Here is a 22,013-nt window from a genome sequence, read left to right as displayed (position 1 = left end):
TCCCCCACACGAGAGGGCACATTTACCTGCTCTGGGGCAGCAAGAACAGCCCCCAGCTCTGCGAAGGACAGGAAAACAGAATGGCAGGGTGGTGGCACCAACCCTTCCTGTACCGGAGCCCAGCAAAGCATGTGGAGAGCCAAGGCGCACTGCAGACCCAAACAGGTCAGGGAAAGAGAGGCAGATGGAAGCCAGAAGAGCAGCTGAGTGTCAAACTTTAATAGAAATCCTTGAGAAACAAAGGGAAAATAGAGAGCAGAGCCCAGAAGAGCACCAGCCTGCAGTCCCTGCATGCATGGTGCAGGTCACCCAGGAGAGCAGATAGCCTCAAGAGGATGCTCCCTCCCCAGCAGCCCTACTGTCCCCACAACAAACAGGAGCTGCACTGGTAGGTCTTTCTCGTGCAGTTATATGCACGCCCGAGGTTCCCCCCCACGCCCCGAGTCTGGGGAAGGGCAGGATGTTGGCACAGGCATTCAGAAAGGATGAAAGGGGTCAGCTGAAAGCCCCAAGCCCTGTTCCTTCCCGAGGAGCTGGGTGGTGGCTGGGCAGTTTTCTCCAGGGGCCAGGCTGCGGCAGGGCAGAAGCGGACTCAGCTCCAGGTGGCTCAGGACAAGCAGAAGGAGACAGAGGTGAGCAAGGGTTCAGCCCATGCTGCTCGGGGACAGGAAGGCCAGGCTGACTCCAAGCTCAGACAGCTCCCACACCCCCCCAGCAAAGAAACCACCACATCGAGCTTTCAGAGCAGTCTAGGACAAAGGCCAAACCCCACTTCCCCAGGCTTTGCCATTTGTTTTAAAAATGGAAGTCACACAGCTCTCCTCTTTGCCAAGTAAGACATCACTCTAAAAACAACTCCACAAGCAAGTATGCAGCACAGTGGGTCCCACAGTCCTTGCTCTCTAGAGCCAGCTCCTGTCTCTTCCTTTGAGGTAGGTTGAGGTGTCCCTGGGGAGGGACGGCAGCTGCCTGGTCAAATCACCAGGGCAGTGTCTGAGAGGCAGCCCGCAGGTTTCTGGTCAGCTCCACCAGTACACTTGTTGAGAGGTAAGCTCTGAGTAGGGCTGGGCTCCAGGCATCTTGTGAGGTCCTCACCAGCTAAAGGGAGGAGTGTGCTGCAGGAGAAAGGAGACCCCATACTTCTTAGGGACAGTGAGAAAGGATCAAAAGGTCCATGGTGCAACCAACACTCATCTGCAGTATCATACACAGACTTGAGAGACAGGGCTGCCACGCTCACCTACTCCATTTCCCATCCCAGGCAGCAGCACTCACCCCAAAAGACATCCAAGACATTGACGGGACATCAGGGTCACAGCTTGATTTCCCTGCCTGCACATAAATCCAGCTCCACCATGGTCTGGGCCAGGGGTCCTCAAACTTTTTAAACAGGGGGCCGGCGCACGGATGAAGTGGCAGGCAGTCATCTGCGGCTGCTCGGTTTCCCCCCACAACCCCCGGTGGGGGGGTTCTGTAAATACCGGGGGCTGGATTGAGGACCCTGGGGGGCCGTATCCAGCCCGCGGAACGTAGTTTGAGGACCCTTGGTCTGGGCACAGGAGCAGGGATGCCCCTTCCCTTAACATCAGAGACCAGGGGCGTGCCTGCCTTCCACTTAGGCTCACCTAGATGAATCCCCATCCCCCACCACTCTGCAGGAAGCTGTCGGGGCCAGCAGCACCCATCTTGCAGCCCAGCTTTGCTCAGGGAAGCTGGCAGAGTGCAGCAGACCTGGAGGTGACACCGCTCCTCCAGCCCCACGCTGCAGCTGAGAGCCTCTGCTCACTGCTAGCCACATCAAAGTGGTGCAGGTCTCTGTGAGAAACATCTTGTCAGCATGTCCTGAGCATGACAACCCCACACATCACCCAGTTCAGCTATTCCAGGCCTCATTCCCATCCAAGCTGGCTGTACAGTGCCAAGGACACACACCCCGTTGCGCAGACATCATGCCAGCCCCACCAGTCGGCTCTCTAGAGAGCGAAGACTGGCTTCAGAGCCTGCAAGCCAACCTGTTCCTCGCCCCTTACATGAAGTTGCTTTCCCTGCTGCCAGTTCTTTCTCAGGACACCAGTACTAAAGCCACGCAGCGAACATCATACGTGTCACAGCCAGTGCAAACTCACCCCAGTCTGCCCATTTCCAGTTTGCTGAAGCCATTTGACTGAACACTGCTCCTCTGGAGGAAGAAAGATTTTGGCAATGACCACTGCAGGAGGAGAGAAAGACAACAAAATGGCTATTTAAGTCGTGGCAAAAATCCCTCAAGCCTGCTGTGCTCTGCCGTAGGCTGCCCTAGTGTGCTTCAGCTTGAACTGCCTCACACTGCTGTGCAGCGTCACTGCCACCAGACTGTTCCCAGAACAGCAAACAGAGCAGTCTTTGCTCTCTGCTTAATGAATCCCTCTGCTGTAAGTGGGAGCAGAGCATCTCGAGGTCGAAGAGCGGGTTTCTTTTAATGGATCAGCCTGCTGTGAGGCACAGGAGTGACAGACAGAGATGGCTCCCTCACAGAGAGGAATAAAGGGCAGGCCAGGTACCAAATACGTAGGGCTGTGCCCAGTCCACCCAAGAATATTCAGATGCAAAATACCTGCAGATCTGATATACTGGGTGGACTTTACGTTGGTGGGAGACAGAGAAGTGTGGGTTTTTCCAGACTCCTGAAGGCCTTGACAAAGAGGGAAGAAGAGGGCAAACAGGTAGGGCAGGAACCACAGGAAACAGAATAAGCAGCTGCTCTGCCTAACTCTGCCCAGGCAAACAACCACCTCTCCCCCAGCTCACCCACAGCCATACGCACCATCTGGGCCAAATCCACCCCTGCCCCAGTGAGGTACCCTTTGACACACCAGTTCTTCAGTAGCTCCAAACCTGGGAAGCGACAGAAAAGAAGCAAGAATGAATAACCAGGTTTGCAGAGAGTTAAGTCTTCCCAGCTTGCAGCACACAAATATGCTGCACAGAGTGAACTGACCATGAAGTACATGCTATGCAATAACTACTTGAACACGTGCCTGAGCCCCAGCAAACACGGGGTAAACCAAGGGCGTTCACCCTTTGTATGAGCAAACACCAGAGCGAGTGCCAGCATGTGGGCTGCCGCAGTGCCTGCCTTCCTCCCAGGGAGCCAGACGCACCATGCAGCACGCTCAGCTAAGCAGGGAAACTGGGGCAACATGGGATTTGCCGAATTAGACCAGACTGGCTGTCCCCCTGAGCCAGGTGCCTGCCAACAGCAGCACCTGATTTGGGCTGCACTGGTGAAAGTTCCTACAGTGCAAATGTAGAGCAGCTTTGCTGCTACGGTCCCCTTTCCCAGAGGAGGGCAGCTCAGGCAACCTCCTCCTTGCACAGTAACGATCAGCTGCAGCATCCCAGCGCATCATCTCCTCCCTGCATGGATCCATCTGGAGCTTGACGTGGGCTGAGACCTGGTCTTGATTCCTGTCAGAGGGTGAGGCTGGCATCGACCAAGCTCACCGGTGGTGCGACTGAAAGCAACCATTCCTCCAGCCACACACAAGACATGCTGCTTCAGAGCACAGGGAGGTCACCTTGAAGCACAGCCATGTGTCTGACTGCACTGAACTGGCTCCACTTACTCCAAGGCCTCCTGCTAGCTGTCCCGAGTGCAGCCAAGCTTCTTGCTTTTTGCTGGCCCAGAAATATTCCCAGTATTTCTGGGAAATCCAGGACTGCTCCCTTCCTGTTTTCTTTTTTAAGAGCCCTAGAGCCATAGCACAAGATAAGGTGCCTCGAGATTTAAGAACCAGCAGAGCAATGGCCAGGAACTTGATGCTGTCCAGCTGGGGTTACTGTGGTTCGCTATATGATACCAGACCTGGCTATAGGAGGAATCCTTGCTGTCCAACAAACTCTGCTCCTCAGTGACCTTTCAGCAAGCCCCAGGACCTTGGGAAAAAAACCCCACGTGCTGGGGGCTGAGGGGAGCAAGGCAGCTCGGCAGCCCTGTCCTGGCTCTGTGCACCAGCCTGGGCTTTGCACCTTGCTGGCCAGGGAGAGAGGAGGGCTGCATGGAACATATGTGAATAGGAAGGGGCCGGGAAATTTGGTTTTTGCTCAGAGGTGAAGAGTAACGAGAGGACAGAGCAAATCTGCTTGCTGGGCTACTTCAGGGAAGCTGAAGCACCAAACCAGGACCCTGGCTTGAGTGGGAAAGTTCAGGGCAGCACTTCAGTGCAGATGATGACAGAATCTTTCTCCAGCTGACAGGAGAGCATCCAGCAAAGGTATTAGCGAGTCAAAGGATGACACATGCCGACAGCGCAGCTGGAGAGGGCTATGAGGTTACCGTCTCTCTGTGAAAGACTGTTACCAACCCCTTTGATATTTGCTTTAACACCAGTGAAAAGTGACAAAAGTGTTTTGTTTTTTCTCTGCATGACAGCCAGGCTAGCAGCACACATACAGTTGTCTCAGTGGAGGGCCAGTTCCTGCAGGAGCCTCTCTGGCTAGATCAGATGCTAGATGGAGAGCCCTGAGCCACAGGTTTTTACGTTCACTAACCCTTCTCACTAGATCTCACTGGTTCTCTCTTCTAAGTAGCCTCTACTGCTGCCCTGATAGAGACAGCCCTGGGTGAGAAGGAAATGGTCCAGCCCAGCTATGCCTCATTAAAGCGTGCTTTTTATTAAAATAGAGTTGTGTCCTGGAAAGGTGGAAATGATAGCTAGAGTTTTAGTGTTCAGGAAAAATTCCTCTGTGTGCACACTGACAGTTTTTCATCAATTAGAAAGCAGCAGGAGACCAGGGAATAGGCCCAATTTTTCCTTCACTTCATAGATCACCTGTGAGGAGCAAAGCCCAGTGACTCCAGCTGTTCCTCAAAAGGGGGCAGAGGAATGCTGTAAGAGGCCAGAGCTACAGGGTGATGGAAGAATCCCAGCCTGCTTCAGCCCCAGGGCACCCAGAAGTGCTCGTGCTGCGTTTACCAGAACAGTCAGCACCTCTGACCAACTCAGAATTAGCTTTTTGTGACATTTGAAACAGTCTGGGAGGGTAACACATTTCCTATGGTGAGTGTGCAGGCAGGCAGCTCCCCCTCAACAGGCATAGCTCAGAAGTCTCCCACGACTGCCAGCAGGCAGCCTGTGTGACTCAGGTGACTGCGCCTGACTCTCGGATGGCAGTTACCTTTGTGTTTATTCAGGTAGTATTTGAGCTCCCACTGGGTCACCAGGATGTTGAAGTAACGAGGCTGCTCAAAGAAGCGCAGGTACCGCATGGAGATGTGGGTGGGGAACACCCGCTCGAACTGCCCACGTCGGGAATACTCATCCTCTGTCTCCACAAGGATCCGAACATCATCTGGGGTCAGGACGTCCAAGACAGAAGAATAAAAATCCTGCAGAGAAGAGCAATCCAGGGTCAGGGAGAAGTGAACTGCATTTTGTCAGTTCTCCTTCCCACCTCCCACCTCCCCACTCAAAGTCTCTCAGGCATAGGTCTTCATGTGTCTGAGATCTTTGAGATCTCTGGGACACAGGCCACATGGAAAAGGAAGAATTCTAAGCTCAGTGGTGACATCAACGCAACACAGAGCTGAGGAGATCCCCAGTTCTGCAGCCCAACCTCTCTTACAGACACTGCCAGGTGGCACACAAGACAAGCATCCCTGCTAACCTGCACGGGGTCAGCAGGCAAAGGCTACCAGAGCTGCACAGAGACACAAGGAGGAACAGGCAGTGCTCAGACCCTGTTTGGGGACCGGTAGGTAACGTGCCCCTCCACACATGCCTATTTTAATGTAAAGATGAGCTAGTACAGCAGTGGCTTAAGCAAACTGATTTATTTCTGACCAGCTGTCTTGTAACCCACGGGAGCCCAAGTACTCCATCATCTGTCTGTCCCCAGCTCCAGAGTATAACCTGGAGAGGGACAAGTGATAGGTGGGACTGGTTGGGACAGTGGCTTGGCAGGATAGCGCAAGTATCGGAGATTGTGTCATACCTGGTCAGGTGTCTTCTGCGTCAAGTAATAGGCCTTCTTCATCTTCTCTGCTATGAAATGCTCAGATGCTGGCTTGGGCTTCTCCTTCAAATCACTGCCCAGACTGAGGACACAAGAAGAGGTAGTAGAACATTTAGGCAGAGAAGACAATGTCCTGTCATGGCAGAGCTGCTCCCAGCAACTTCTGTGAGAGCGGTGACACACTCAGGAAGATGCCATGGAGGAGAGAACACTTTCTCCGAGGATGTCACTAGTTCCAAGATCAGTGATGCACCCACAGCCTTGTGCATCAGCACAGGACCCAGGAAGTATATGGGCAGGGGAACGGGGAGGGCCCTGCCAGCTCCTTGCCAAGGCATTTCAGCATTCCTTTATCCAATAGGTGAACCATCACCTCACATCCACATAGGATTCAAGAGGGCCAAAGACACCCCATGACACAATTCACAGCACTGGAAGCCTGGTGGGATCTTATGCTTACATCCCGCTCACAACAGCTTCCTAACTGTAACCACAGGGCTGGGAGTATGAGTACTTGGTACTGCCAGTATACAAGGAAGGAGAGGACTCACAGATAAACAACTTCCTCCTACAACATCCAAGAACTCTCTAAATGACCTCAGTTCCAGCTCCATATGCCACAGGAAATCCTGGCCTTTTGTACAATTTGACTAGCAACCATCTAAATTATTCTAAGCACCCAGTGAACCATCTGGGGATGCTGTAGTATGTGAGATACTTGTCCAACACCTTTTAGCCCTTATAACAACATAGATACTTTGCTCTGCCACTGCAAAAGTAATTAGTTGTGTGTGGATCCAAACAGGGAGAGCAGAGGCTCGAGGTTGCACTGCATGGTGCTTGCAGAACGTACAGATCTACTGGAATTATGCTCATATGCAAAAAAACCCTTTGTATCCTTCCTGGGGCAGGAGATCTGGTTAAGCAAGCTTGCCCCTGGCTGCAGGAACTCTAGTAATGCATCATCTGAACCATGTTAAGAATCTGTTAAATCTCCTGTAGGTCCCTCTAAGGATACCTGCCCCTCAGCACCTCCATCACAAGCTGCAAACCAGCTTCAGATCAAAGCGCCACAGATGAGGTGGCGAGAGGTCCCCAGCTGGAATGGGCCCACGCTCCAAGCTTCATCCTTTGCTGAAGGCACAGGGCAGGTGGAGGGCAAGAGTCCCATCTTTTGGCATGCCCATACATCACTGTGTGCCGGTGTTCCCCTCTGCAAGCTGCTCCTTCAGTGACATACAGCCAGCAGCCGCTCTGCTGCTGGGAATGGGACTGGTTTCCCCTACCGTCAGGTTTGAAAACAGTATAAGCCCAAGCAGTGGTGAAACACAGAAGGAGCAGGGGCCTGGGTTAACACATGCCCAGGAATTAGCCTTATGTAAGAAACAGTCATGTTAGCTGCCAGGTAAGACTGTGCACACTCCTATCCATAGGTCTACAACCTCTGGCACCTACATTCCTGCCTAAGGAACAGATAGATCACTCCAGCTTTTGCAAAACAACAGGTGCTCCTCTTGCTCAAAGCAGCAGCACATCAGTCCTAGGGTAGAGGGAAAGCAGCTCCAGCCCCAACACAGCCAGCCAGCCCTCTAAGCAAACAGAGAGGCAGTGCAGCTCAGCATTGCCTTAGTGCTGGCAGTGGGAAGGAGAGAACACGACTCTACTAACCAAAGAGCAAGCACAAATTATGCTGGCCTCACTTCCAACTATGGACCTGCAGAAAGGGCATAAATCCTTCTGCCCTGAAGAGACCACAGGAATCGGATACCCAGGCAATGATGCAAGTCCCTCAGACCCATAGCTGAGGACCAGCCAGCAAAGGCTCTCAACAACATAGAAACCAGCATTTGCTGGACTGCAAGCAGCCCCCAGATTAAATCCTCCAAGACAAAAGCCTGCCTCTCTGGCAGAGAAGGGGGCTGACCTGCAGGTAGAGCCACTTCTTGTCTGTGGTCTTGAGGCCATGCTGTCCATGCTGGGCAGAACGAAGCCAGCGAGGTTGAGGAGATCCCGAATCATCTGGCCTTTGATGCTCACGTCCAGTGGGGAGCTGGAATGGAGACTGTGGGAGAGGAAGCATCACAGAAGTCTGAGTCCCAGAATGGAGGTGCCGAGCCCCATGGCCCCAGGATCACTCCCTGGATTAATACTGACCGAAATACAAAACCCAGCCTGTCCCTCATCTCATTACAGACAGACATGAGACATTGAGAGAAAAATCCTGACAACAGCTCTTTGAAGGGGGCTCCCCACCAGAAGTGGTTCATTTATCCACCTCTATCCAGATTTGCAGGGAACCAGCAAACCCATCCTCAGAGCCCTGTGTGGGACCACGGCTCTGCATCCAGCTCATGCCCATTCTCTCTCGCAGGCAGGAGTGGCTGTGCTCAGGTACACTGCAGCTCCCAGCCCTGCCTGCATAGCTGACACCACGCAGCCGCGTGCCATCAGCAAGCAAGGAACAGCGCATGAGACAGTGGAGCTGCTGATCACGTCTGCCCACACAAAGAAGAAATCTCTGCCATCACCCATTCCCCACATGACACATCCCTCCTTGGCCTTCCTTTTTTAACGTACTCTTCCCTGGCTCTAACTGGAGTATGCCCAGCGAAGCTTTCTGAGCTGCAGATGGATGTTGCTTTCACAGACAGGGAGGACTTTGATTCCTGCAATCTGGAGAGGGAGGCTTCAAAGCCCACAGTCTTTCAGCACAGGGTGCAGGAGACATCACAAGCCAAATTCATTTTGTGGTAAAAGAAAGGCCATTATCCAGTCTGCTGTGGCTCAGAATCTGCTTTACCTTGGGGAAATGTTGACCTCTAAGATCCAGGGCTTGAGGTTTTCATCCAGCATGATGTCAAACCCAAACAGCTCATGGCAACAATACGGCCGCCGCACATACATCTTCACCAGGCTGTTCACGTAGGGCTCAGATCTGCAAGCCAAGGAAAAAATGCACATTTCCAACAGTCAGACAGCAGAGCTCTGGCTGCTTAAAGCACATGCTACTGGTTCTGAAAGTGTATGCAACCACATGCTGTGGGATCAGGTGGGCTGAGAGACCATGCAGGCCTGTGAGCCGCTGCTGCTGCACTGTGCATGGATACAGCATTGCATCCTGAGCATCCCTGCTCTGTCGGGCAGGATCCACCTCTGAACACAATATCCATCCTGCACCAAGGGACCTTTTTTCTCAGGCACCCTGGCCAAGCACGGGAACAGATGGCAAGTTGGGCTAAGTGTGAGTTACACTGCACCCTCCTGGCCTCCTCCCCTGCACTGCAGGTAGACCCAGAAAGCATAAGGTCTACGTACCTTACATTGAAGCTACTGCAGCATGAGCTTAAGTAACAGGATGAAAAGGAAGGATCCAGAGAGAAATACTGAAGCCAACAGCAGTGGCAGCGTTTAGATTAAAAGCAAAAGGACTGGGCCGAGAGCGGACTGGAGAGCCAGAGGGCCAGGGTGTACCCCACAGCCAGGAACAGAGCAAGGGGTGCCAGGACTCACGCAATGATGGTTTTGATAACGATGTCCTTAATCTTCTCCCAGATGGCTTCACTATTAACTCCCTTCTGCGTCAGGTAACTCCAGAGAGCTTTGAGTGCCCTGGGAGAGAGAAAGCAAAGGAGGTAGCTCTGTAGTCCCTTACTGCTCAGTCCTGCCAGGGGAGTGAAAGCAGCAGAGAGGAGCCTTGACAAAGCTCTTCCCTGGCACGGCCATCCTTTTCTGCTTATCTTCAGACCCCTCAGCTACTGGTTGCTACCCTCCCCAGCCTGGCCCCTGGTCTTGTACTGGGAACATAAATCTGTCACAGACTTGTCCCAGCACTGGAATAATAGGTCCCAAATTAGCACATGAGCAAGGGAACTCAGGCCCAGGTCTTCTCTTCCCTCCCGCTCTGTGTCCTCAGCAAACCTCCCCTTCCTGCAGGCCTTCCCCGGCAGCACTGCAAAGCAGCTCAGCAGGAATGCAGGAATCCAGCAAGAGTCCCATAAATCTTTTAGCTAGAGCCATTTCACCGAGGCTTGGGGTGGGGTATGTGGATTTTTAAAAAATGTGGAGAACAAGATGGTAGGGGGGAGCATCCCAGCTTTTACAGGAGTTTCCCACACCACACTAAGTGCTGCAAGTAACCCTGACACTGAGCCAAGGATGCTCAGATGTTGCTCAAGTGAGACTGTGTGGCTAATGGCCAGGAATCCAAAGGTCATGCTTCCTGCATACGAGGTGGAGTAGATTACAGCCACTCTCATCTCTAATGTGGGAGCAGCTAGCTTTGACTTGCATGGTGGTATCAAAAAGCCACACAATCCCACCTCTGTGGGATTTCAACTGCTGGAGGACAGCAGACCCTTCTCAAAGTCCCAGTGGAGGAACAGACCACTGTGCAGCAGGTACAGGTCTGAGAAAGCAATCCTACCACAGCAAACCACCTTTTGCAGCTCCCTTTGAAGTGAAATAGCCCTGCTCAGGCCCATGAATTGAGAACTCTATCCTGCACTATTTTTAAGAGTTTAAACACCACTGTGGAATCAGAGACAAGTGCCTGGGGCCTTGGATCAGTCCACCCATGGAACAGCAGCGAACAGGAACTCCTGCAAGACTGCAGCCCTCCTCCCAAGTGCCTAGAAATGGCACCGCTGCTCCTATTCACACCTAGCAACACATAAAGTATCAGTTTTGCACCAGGACCGTCCTTTTCTCTGCCTCCACAGGGAAGTCAAGAGTGAGATGGGCAGAAGCTCCCATCTAGCCAATTTAAGCATCGTAATTACCCATTCAAGTTTTAACAGCAAAAAATTAGATTCTGCTTTCACCACATCCCACTGCCCCTGCAATCGGGCAAGGGGATGAATGAGCACAGATGAGAGCAGCATTGGAAGCAGGGAATGGGACAGACACAGGCAGGATGAACAGCAACCACAGCCCAAGCAGCAGCCGACAGGATGAATCACAAGCCCGGGAGATGGTCCAGATTCCATTGACACTAACCTATGCTAAAATCACTCTGCTCTTCCAGTTTCTCCAAGGGGGAGCAGACGATACAGGAAGCACCTTCAAGTTTTGGGTAGGAATAGTGAAAAAAGGATGACTTAATGGGGAGTAGAAAGAGCTGCCTTGTGCCCTAAAAGTGATACCTACCATTTGTGTCCCTGACAAGCAGTCTCATCCGAGTTGGACTTGTACTTTGTGTTCTTCTTGTTCACACTGTAGTTGGTCAAATGCACAAACTTATTGCTGAGGCTCTTCATCGAGGAGGAGTACCTGGAGGAAGCAATAAGAGCACAAACAATCTGAGCTTGAACTGGCTGCCCCCAGGCCCATGGGGCAGGCAGAAACTGTTCTTTTCTCACACCACTCTCAGCCACCCACCAGCCCTACTGCCTCTCTTTCCCAGGCCGCCTGGAGCAATCTGTCCCCATGGGCCCAAAACTGATGGGACAAAGCATAAGACACAGAACAGGCTGCCTTGGGGCAGTGGGATGCAATCCCACCCTCAGAGCATGTCCTTACAAAAAGACCAGAGGGAAGAAAAAAAAAAAAAAAAAAGGGAAAAAAAAAAAAGAAGTAAGCAAAAGCACTGATGGAACTGCAACAGCCCAAGGCAATATAGCCCAAACTGGAAGAAACATCTCAGTTTCTGGTATGCCAGCTCTTATGCAGTATGAAGCACAGACAACATGTTTCAAGAACTGCTCTTGCCTTGGGAAAGGTGGATGAATGAAGCATCCTCTCACATTCTCTTTCAACACCGTCACCTGCAGTGACCCCGTGCGCTTCCAGATTGCTCCTTAAGCAAGTAAGCTACAGCTTTAAGCATTACTGTATACGGGATGACTCCCTCCCTGCTCCAGCCCAGGCAGGTACCACAGCCACACATGCCTCAGCACTGAGACAGCCCCCCAGCACTTCTCTCCCTCGCAACCTACTTGCAGCTAGCAAAGCGAACCAATCCATCCTTGAACAGGTAGACCCTGAGGGGATCGTAGCAGGTGACATAAACGTAGATCCTCAGGTCAAACTTCTTTCCGCCGATGAGGTAGGGTTTGTGCAGATATCTGCAGAGGGAAGCAAGCACCGGAGGAGGGTTATGATTTATGTGGGCAGGAACATCTCTAGCCCCCACCTCAGAAGGCTTGGCAAAACGAGGGATCAATGCAGAAGCCCTTTTGCACAGCGTTTCCATGTTAAATGCATCACAGTCAAAATAAGAGAGAAAAAAGGTCTCCCATGCAAGGGGAGATCCTGCAGAGATACAAGCTGTATTTCTTTCAGCTCAGTTCCATTTTGAAGACATTTTCTCCAGCTCTAAGGCACGGTAGCTTCTCCACACCCACAAGACTGATCACAATATTCAGGAACATCTAAGACAGGCAGTGAGCCACAGATGGTTTGATTCAGTGAGCAGAAACAGTTGGCAATTTTAATCCAAATCATTTGATTAGTCACACCAGAACTTCATCATGTTCTATAGGAAAGCGTATCACTTTGCATGGGAAGCAGACAGGGAGAAGAGACAAGCCAACACAACAGTTCCCTGTCTGCCAAACACCAGACAGTTTTCCTGCCCTCACAAGAACCTTCCCAGAAAGCAGCCTCAATGCAAGAGGAGCTATTGAATTTTTCTGCAGAAGGGGAAGGAGATTCTGAAAATCTGTTATTTCAAGAATTCTCTTTGACCAACATCCACACAGACAGGCTTTTACTGACTCATTCTAACTTGGGTAAGAAAAAATCTTTCACAATTGTCACCTCTTCCCACTGGGCCTGTGGCCACTGGATAAGGTTTGTTTGCCTCCAAAGATGCTAAACACTAGAGTACGAAGCAGTAGAAGATGGATCACAGCAGAGCTGAAGCTGATCACCTGCCAGAAGCTCCAAAAAGCCCATAGAGCCAGTTTGTACCCAAGACCTCAAAACTCTACACAGAGACAGCAGCACTCCAGTAAGCCCAGTTGCAGCTGACAGGGCCTGACTTCCAGCAGCAGCATTACACCCAGGCAGTCGGTAAGCTTCCAGATGTAGATCAGGTGCTTCTGCTCTGCCACGTGGTGGCAGTGGCCCAGACCTGGCCAGAGAGACTAGACACTAGGAGATCCCAGGCTGTGTGTCAACTCCGTCACTCACCTCTGTACCAGCAGCGGTCTCCTTTTGGGAAGCTGGCTCCATTTGTGGATGACCTGGATACCAATGCCTCTTGCTGATGCTGGCTACAAAATGCAAACAAGAAAGGATCAGATCTTCTTCCTGCAGCTACAATGGGACAGAAGATTGAGCTCTGCTTTGGACTTACTGGTTTTACAATCCATTTCTGGCAGCTAGCTCCTTCCTCCCATGCTTTCCTGAGTAATTTGATGTCCTGGGGCAGGATGAAGGACTGGGGGAAGAAGTTAAACTCCTTCTTCCCACAGCGAGCCTGCATCTTCAACAGGTTGCGCCACAGACGGTCCTTCCTCCCAATTTGAAATGAACCAGGGAAGTGGTTTAGCTGAAAAGGAACTCAGATGCTGGTGAGATCTTCCTGCTTCCCCTGCCTCCCTGTCCACCCCTTGCTGTTCCCTGGCCAGAGGATATAACCTTTCTGAATACAGTGCAGGGTAATGCTCTTTGCTCCCCTCTCAGGACTGCACCAAGACAAGACCCACCTGCTCCTGAAGCTCTGCAGGGACAAACACCCACATGGTAACCCACACCAGCTACAAAGCCAGCAGCTGCCACCTCATCCCTTCTGATGTCTGAGCAGCTACAGGGCACTAGCCCCCCAGCTTTTGAGCTTCCTCTGGCACAATCCTCTACCTCAGCTGTTTCCCACTTGCTTCTACACTGTATGCCAGAGTCCTGCCCGTGCAACACAAGCACTGGGGACAGAAAGACCCCACAGCAGGATAGGAACAGGGCTGGAGGCTGCTAGCTTCCAAACCTGGATGCTGCCTCAAGACCAAGGAGTTTGGAACATCATGGTTCTCTAGAACAAACAGGTATGTGTGATGGCTACAGCCTCAGTCTGTGCAAGAGCCACCCTCACAGTGGGGATGCTCACCCAGCTGCGCCTGTCTCCTGGACTCATCTCCCGGCACAGGAATGCTAGTTGCCATGCTCTGGGAGGGACGCTGCAGGGACAGCCTGCACAGCAAACACCTGCCCCTGAACAGAGGGGCACCCAAACTGCTCCAAACATGCTCTCCATGCACATGAAGGTGGTCAGCCCAAAACGTGCCCTACCTTCTGGTGCTCTCTGATGGCTCTGAAGCTGGGGGATTTCATGTGGTGGCCCCAGCAACCCAGCCAGTCATTGCTTTCTGCAATAAAAACAGAAAAATCCATGACAGAGTAAACCACTACCCACAAAGCTCTCTCAATCCACCAGCACCCCATCTCCTGGAGCCAGCAGAAGTATGCCAGGGATGCTGCACAGCACTAGCACAAAGGACACATACTGGGTACTGTGAAGCTGCCAAACCAAGGGCTGTGAGCAGGATCCACTTAACCAGATGGGTCATGTCCTTGCAACATGATTGTTGCAGGGATCTGGGCAGGTGCAGGGTCAAAGGATGGCTTTAATCCCCCAACACCCTGACTTCCCTTCTTTACAACAGGTGAATGAAGCAGTTGGCTAATCAGCACTGCGCTTCAGAGAGATGTAGGATTTCAAGACTTCCTAGGTCTTGCTCTGCCCTGTGTGCCCCATTACAGCCCCAAAATGGTCTGGAGACAGGTCTCCTGATATACACAGAAGTCCTGTAAATACTGCTGGGAGATCACACTCCAGGGTATGGATCATAGCTGCAAATGCTCAGTGCTTCCCCAGCCCTCTGCTACACATCTCTTCAGCAATAAGATCCCAATCCCGAGAACTCTCTGGCTATGGTCAGAGAGAATGGCTTCTTCCTCAGTACATGGGGACAAGGGACAGCAGTGTTGGGGTTGGCACCAGACTCCTTAGAGTGGCAGCACCATCTAGAGGTACAGCTCAAACAAGCCAGAGTACAGCTCTGCTGCCCCATGTGCTGCCTCAGCTCCTGACAACCCATGGACTCGTAGTCCATGTCAGTGACAAGACAAGAGGGAGATCAGGCCCTGCCAGGACCCACAGAGCCTGGATATCACAGGGCAGGCGGGCAGACAGGCATTCTGCTGCATTCTGCAGTGCTAAGCCTGAATCGCTCCTGCTCTGCTTTTCACAGGCAGTCTGCCTTCTCATGCCGATGGGCTGCAGGTGACAGAGGACACAACGTGTCAGATGCTGCCAGCCTCCCACAACTTACTTTTGCTGATTCTGAAGTGGGACCTGCCAACGGTTTGCTTCACTATGTTTGGTGTGACTGTGCACATTTTCCATCGCAGCAGCTTCCTCTGTTCCCAAGGCAGCTTTTCCACTAGGAGGACAAAAAGATAAGGACAGAAGGAAAACAAGCACAATACGCGGATTTTCTACAGCTGCACCCAGGGAAATTTTGCTGGTTTGCTGCACAGGCACCAGGCCTGCGGAGGAGGGTGCATACCCCCTTTGCAGAACTAGCACAGAGCAGAAGACTCTACAGCTGGGGACACTGAAACACTTGGTGGCAGCCTGAGTCATGCCCCAGCCATCATTTTACTCCAGCCCTTGCTAATAATGAGCTGGTTGCTCTCACCCTGCACAGCCACGGACCATGGCTCACCTCTCTCATCCCGAGTACCAAAGTAGATAGTCGGAGGCACATTAGGGAATAAACTGCAGACAAGAGCTGGTTTGAGGACTTTCTCCTGAGCCTCAGTGGGCTGGGTCAGGCACTCAGTGCAGTTCCTAGGAGAAATGAAGCAGTAGGCAGTTGGCTAAGGGTGAAAAGTAGCACAGGGAGGAAGGGGGAAGCTGAAAGGAGCCTTGATCCTGGTATTGGGAATTTGCATCGTTGCAATGTGGTGCAAGCAATGGGCACTAAGGTCAGTAACCCAGTCTGCAGCGATGAGGAGGCAAGCTTGTAATGATTGCACATATAAGTGTTGTAACCCCTGTGGGTGTTGTGTTTTGCAGGGACAAGGGGTAGCATTTGTTATGTGACAAACCCTATAACCTAGTCCATAGGAACAAGGGGTGGAGGCTGTGATGCATATATGATTCAGCTGTTGTAAACCTCTTGGTTTTGGTGTATTACAAAGAGGGCTGGAGTTTTACCAACTGTAAGTATGCCGCCTTAACACAGCAATCTCTAACACCTGGGAGGAAGGGTAGAATTTATAACATATCTATTAAGGTTGCGATGACACTAAAAGTAGAGTTTAATATGAACATATATTCAAATATATGCCACTGTAGCCAGTGGAAGAAGCCATACCAGAGCAATCCACTAAGGAACAAAGAGCAGCAAAAGAAAAGGAAACACAATACATTGACCCCAATCTCCCAAGCAACCCCTTGCCTCTCTAAAGAGACTGAGCATAGCAAGGGGGTTGGAGACCAGGACAGGGGGAGAAGAGGTGTTTTTCCCTGAGTCCTTGTATATACATGGGTTTTTTTCAATACCAGAATCGGTAACTAAAAGTTTGTTAACTGGCAATAAACTATATTCATTAACATTCCCTGGCATAAAACTGGTTTTGCCTGCAACATCTGAAGGCAGGAGAAGCTGCAAAGGCTTCAAGGCCAGCCCAACACACAGCCCACACAAGTGGCCAACATGCTTCTCTCCCTGCTGCAGGAGGCATATGGCCCCAGCATCACTTCCCCCCATCTGCCCCAGAAGCCAACCAGCCACATCCTGCCAGCAACAGCTTCTGGTCCAATTTATGTCACCTCTACAGGACTTTCACACCGCATGTGCATACCCAGAGCTCTGCAGCACCCTTAGGTTCAACACTTGCTTGCAGGATGCCTTCCTCATCTCCCAGGTGAGTTGTGGCATGATAGAAAGCAGCAAGTTGTTGGGCAGACAGCAAAGCCCGAGGCAGCCCTTGTGCAAGGGGCAGCACAGCTGCAAGGACCAGCTGCCATTGCTGGATGGGCAAAACCAGGTCCCACAAAGGCCTGCCAGGAGTCAAAGAGGCAGGGCTCAGACGACCACAAGCTGACCAATCCTCCTCAGAAGAAACCTCCTTCCAACAGCTAAAGAAAAACCCATGATCCAGAACTTGTCCCTAGGATGCAATGCTGAGTCACAACACCCCAAGGAGCTTTTGCAGTCTCTGGCCCCAGACGCCTCCACTCTGCTTCATCTGCAAGGCAAACACTGCAAGAGCACCATTTATTCCAGTAAACCTAACCCAGCAACTGGCAGTGGCAGTGAAATTAAGACCCCTGTTCTGCTGTGATGAATGCACCCTCAGCACTTTGCAGGTTACTATCTGTAGCAAGAGAGGTAACTTTGGTCTGCAGGGTAGCAAGGAAGCTCATTTTGGTTGGGGAGCCTGTTTACTACCTTCGCTCCATTCCCATACATGGTACAGCTCTCCTCTGTCACCAGGGAGGGCAAAGACAGACAAGTTTGGATGAAGACGCCAAGTTCAATGCACTATTTACAGCTACTAACCTGGATACAAAAGTCACAGATGACACACCAGCCACAGAGGAAGCATCAGAGTCACCTGCAGGAGGGGACAGACGCAAGTGTTGTCTCCATGTGTTGTGAACACACACAGAGTTAGTAAGGGAAGAGAAAAAAGAAATGCTCCAGGTGACAAACCCTTCCCAGCTGCCCTGAACCCTTGGATCCTGGGTTTTGCCCACTAACTGGTGGCATAAAAGGGCAGGGAGGGGAGCTGACAGCCCTGCACAGAGAAGAAGAGATGGGTAAGTTTTAGTGCAGGACAGTGGTAAACCCAAACCTGCTCCCCAGAGGAACCCATGCAGTTCCTCCTTGCTGTTACATTGCTTTTGGATTCAGCCCAATCTCTAGGTCATCCTGAAATGACAGCACGAATGTAAGACAGGAGGACAGCTGTGCTCAACCCCAGGTCCCACACAGCCCACACACTCCCCACCTCAGGGCAGTCTTCCCAGGGGAACCAGCACTCACTGTCCTCATCATCCTCCTGACTGCAGCTCTCATCCAGGCCATCAGGAAGTTCTTCCTCCACTTCATCCTGGGGATGGCTCAGCTCCAGTGGCAAATGCTCAGCAGTGACACTGGGATAAAGGACATGATGTCAGAAGGAGTGGCATGTGCTTTCCAGGGCCAAAAGACCCAGAAGCCCACAAGGCAGCATGAGATAACACGGAGAGGGGAGTGACAGCACTGCCCTCCCCAGTGCTGATGTACGAGCACTTATCCCAAGCTAGCAAGATGGAGAGGCCCCAGGACACCTTGAGAGGGAATATTTTTCCAGAGCAGCCAGAAAGAAAGAGGCACAAGGACACCCTCTCCCAGCACAAGAGCAGGAGCTCCATGTCCTTCCACCCTCTCTGTCCTACATCGGCTCCACATTCCTTAAAGAACCCATGCCTCTGCCCAGGAAAGCCTTGCTGGACCTGGCTGGACAGCAGGCTTCACCCAACATACACGCAGAGCCTGCCACAGCAGGCAGGGCCCTGTGGCTGTGTGGGAAGCGAGCTAGAAATGCCACTCAGCAATTACATGCTGTGGCTGAAGGAGAAGATGGAAGGGCTTGCAGCCAGCCTTCGTGCCTGCATCAGGCTTGGGGTGACAGGAAGGCTCCCCCCCACACCAGGATGCCGTAGATGGATTTTGCTCAGGGACACAGCCCATGGTTACCCTTACAGCCACCACCGTAGTGCCCACAGCGCATCCTCTCCCAACACTCCCAACACAGCAGCCAACCCAGCTCACCACAGCCTCACTCCTCCTGGCTCTACTCACTCGAGCTTTCCCGGGAGCACAGCCTGGGTCCATTTCTCCTCTTTCTCCAGTTGGATAGTGGATATTTGAGTTGTCACTTCAGAGACGGTGGCAAGGTGTGGAGGCTCTGGTCTTACTACCCAGTCCTCACCACACGGGCTCAGCATGCTCACAAGCCGGCAGTCAGCGTCGCAGCTGGGAGAGCCTGCACGCGAGGCCAAGTGAGGGACACTGATACACTCAGTACGGACAATGGCACCATCAGTGCCTATAAGGCTCGAGTTGCTGTTAAGGCGATGGCTACTCAGCTCCAAGTTCAGAGGAGTGATGGTTTCTTTCGGGGTGACCTGTGCTATGACGGGCTGCCTCCACCTGCCGTTCCAGTTGGACAGGCTGCCTGCATTTGTAGGGCCGGAGCTTTCAACTTCGCATCCAAAGCTGTTGCATGTGGCAGTCTGTCCGGCCAGCTGCTGCACGGCCTCTGTGAGGCTGGTCTCTGCCTCCTTCTCTTTTAAGCGGCACGCTCGCCTCTCAGTGTCCTCCTGCAAACAGTCCTTCCTGAGGATCGCACTGCTGGGCACAAGGCTGAGGGAGGAGACTGTGGTTTGCTCCAACACAAGGTCATTGCTTTTCACTGCTCCACTGATGAAGTTCCTGGAGGAGATGCCTTCATCATCCCTGGAGTGGGGCCACGAGGCAGTGGGGAAACTGTGGGTGTTTTTTACCTTCTTGATCTCCAGTGACTGCAGCAAAGGCACTTTAGCACTGCTTGGCCGTAGGAAGGAGTTGTTATTGGGCACCGGTCTACAGGAGCTGGAAGCCTGCTGACCTGAGCTGAGGGCAGAGCCTTTGATACCAGTCCCAGAGTGCTCCTCCACCAGCGCAGGCAGCAGGCAGGGCTCCATCAGCAAGGAAGACATCACTCTTCCTGTGGCAAAACTAGTGTCTGGAAGGCTTCGGAAAGGAAACCCGTAGGGCTTGGGTCTGAGGCAGGAGCGTCGGTAGAGCAGAGCACTCCCACCCAGGTCCAGGCAGGGCTGGGCCAAGGGCAGGTTCGTGAGGGTGTCTTCAGCAGGGTGTGCATGGCATAGCGATGGTGGGCACAAGAAGCAGGATTGCTGCAGAGGGATCCCTGAGGGCAGCAGGCTGTGATCCTGGAAAGCACTCACATACTTCTCTAAATTCCAGATGGGCTTTGCCTGCTGCTGAGCAAGGTGCCAGGCCTGGTGAGACTGAGCTCTCCCTGCCAGAAGGGTGCCTGACTTAAGCTCAACACTCTTCTCCTGTTTGGGGCCCAGATTAGCACGTTCCGGTCCTGCAGAGGCCATGTAGACCCATAGCACGTGAGGCACGGGCGAGTCAAGTCACCTACAGCAGCATCTTTACTGACCTGAAAGAAGATGACAGCATGAAAGGTGCCGTTACTGTGGCAGGACAAAGTACCCAGCCCACTACACCAGGAGGGGAGCAGGGCAAACTGCTTTCCTGCAGGATGAAAAACTGCATCTCCATCTGCTAAGATCCCTGAGAGTCTCCTGGGACCAATTCAAAAGAAGAGCTGGCATCTTGTCTGAAACCAGAGGATGCGAAGGACAGCCTAAGAGAGGGCCCTGGGAAAAGTGCTGCCCACAGGAAAGCTTGTACCCTGCAAATGGGCAGGGGTGCCAGCCAGGGCCGGGGGGCAGCAGCCTCAGCTGCAAGGAAAGGCTACCTGCCTGCCCACCTTGGATCCAGCACAGCAGCCAGAGCCCATTCCCATGGGTCTATGTCTCCAAACCACACAGTGCACTCCACTACCAGCTCTGCCGACTCCAGTGCAAGCCCCAAAATGTCTGCTTCTTTTTCTTCTCCCCACTCCTTAAAGCTTCAGCTTCCAAGGTCACAAAACTAGGTAAGAACCTCAGTCCTTCCTTTTAAAAGCAACGTGTTTCTCGCTTTTGTAACCTCATAAAAAAACTCAGCAAGGGCTGAGGGCATCCTAAAGAACTCAGGAGTGAGAAGGTAGCAAGCAGCAAACACAGGGCTGTTCTAACATTAACATCTTGGTTTCCAGCAGAGACTGGCAGTACTGCACATACACATTCCTCCTCATTGCAGTCCTACAGAAAAGTCTCTTGCAAGGAGCAACCGGCAGACCACAGAGCTGCAGACATAGGTGTCCTGAATACTCCTAAAATGAACTATTGCACCTGTAAGATCCTCTTGCCTGGGGAGAAAGTAAAAAGAAAACAAACCATGTGCCAGGTATTTGTCTTGCTTTAACACATGCCTGGAGGGCCCCTGGATAGGACATGATAGGAATTTGTATCCCAAGCAGCCTGACTGGCTGGGTCTTCTACCTTCCAGCTCTCACAAGCTTGCATGTTAAAAAAAAAAAAAAAAAAAAAAAAAAAAAAAAAAAAAAAAAAAAAAAAAGGTACAAAAAGAAGGGTAAGCAGAGTATCAACCATGACTGTTTTCCTGCAATACACATTCACACTGCTTTCTCACCTGAAAATGCAGCCTCTGCTGCAGCACTTAAAGTGTAGCTAGGCGTCCCCAGCGTCACTCTGTAGCACCATGACAGCAGCTCACACCCACCACAGGACTGGGTCAGACAGACCAACACCCACACAGACCTACACCCTGCCTCCTCAGCCTGTGAATCAGGCTCCAGTCTCCAGCACTCATCAGGGCAACAGCATCCCAAACAGAGGCTGTACAAGGTGGGAACATCCCACACAGGATCCCTTAGGAGCTGTATGTCCTCAAGGAGAGCTGCTGCCCTGCCAAACTCTGCAAACAAGCATGGAAGGGGTCAGTCCACTCCATGCCCAATGGCTGCACTACGTGTTAGCACTTGTACAGTCACACTGAGCACTCCCAATGACGTGGGGTGGCTCCTTCCCTCTGTGAGCTCCAAGCCCCAGGGAAGGGAATTCCATGCACCATACACAACCAAACTGTACCATGCTACCTGATTACCACCCAGCCTGTGCCCAGCAGCAAACCTGGCTGTGTTGTGACATTCAGAGCTATCAGCACAGAGTGAAGAGGCTGTGGCTCACCTGCCACCGCTGCCCAGCCCAAGTTTCTCCCAGTAAACAAGTGAGCAAAGCTTGGCTTCCACACACCATCCCCTCAGATGTACCCAGGTTGCAAGTGTGCTCAAACCACAAAGTGACCCTAGCACAGCAGCAAATGCAGATGTGAAAAAGCAAAATAAAAATACAAGGAGGTGAATGTCCCCAACATCCCTGCCTA

General features: G+C 52.1%; 1 protein-coding gene across 3 annotated transcripts in view; it reads right to left on the bottom strand.

Moving 5' to 3' along the window:
- Positions 1–204: 204 nt before the first annotated feature.
- TTLL4 (tubulin tyrosine ligase like 4) overlaps positions 205–22,013 on the bottom strand; it is a 27,076-nt gene continuing 5,267 nt past the window's right edge. Inside the window, exons 2-19 of one of the 3 annotated variants that reach the window (XM_040604137.1) lie at positions 18,792–20,160; positions 17,991–18,100; positions 17,505–17,559; positions 15,660–15,784; positions 15,264–15,374; positions 14,221–14,297; positions 13,292–13,486; positions 13,126–13,208; positions 11,928–12,056; positions 11,140–11,262; positions 9,505–9,603; positions 8,795–8,929; positions 7,919–8,056; positions 5,974–6,076; positions 5,158–5,368; positions 2,804–2,874; positions 2,127–2,209; positions 205–1,115 (exon numbers count right to left, since the gene is read on the bottom strand). In XM_040604137.1, the coding sequence (XP_040460071.1) occupies positions 974–1,115; positions 2,127–2,209; positions 2,804–2,874; positions 5,158–5,368; positions 5,974–6,076; positions 7,919–8,056; positions 8,795–8,929; positions 9,505–9,603; positions 11,140–11,262; positions 11,928–12,056; positions 13,126–13,208; positions 13,292–13,486; positions 14,221–14,297; positions 15,264–15,374; positions 15,660–15,784; positions 17,505–17,559; positions 17,991–18,100; positions 18,792–20,098 (3,297 nt within the window). In that variant the 5' untranslated portion in view covers positions 20,099–20,160 and the 3' untranslated portion in view covers positions 205–973. Of the gene's footprint in view, positions 1,116–1,595; positions 1,816–2,126; positions 2,210–2,803; positions 2,875–5,157; positions 5,369–5,973; positions 6,077–7,918; positions 8,057–8,794; positions 8,930–9,504; positions 9,604–11,139; positions 11,263–11,927; positions 12,057–13,125; positions 13,209–13,291; positions 13,487–14,220; positions 14,298–15,263; positions 15,375–15,659; positions 15,785–17,504; positions 17,560–17,990; positions 18,101–18,791; positions 21,144–22,013 lie in introns of those variants that run through there. The other 2 variants (XM_040604138.1, XM_040604139.1) reach the window with 2 other exon arrangements.

The sequence above is a fragment of the Falco naumanni genome, chromosome 8 (genome assembly GCF_017639655.2).
Source record: "Falco naumanni isolate bFalNau1 chromosome 8, bFalNau1.pat, whole genome shotgun sequence".
Lineage (NCBI taxonomy): Eukaryota > Metazoa > Chordata > Aves > Falconiformes > Falconidae > Falco > Falco naumanni.
Note: the sequence above shows the minus strand (reverse complement) of the source record. Positions and strands in the feature narration are given on the sequence as shown.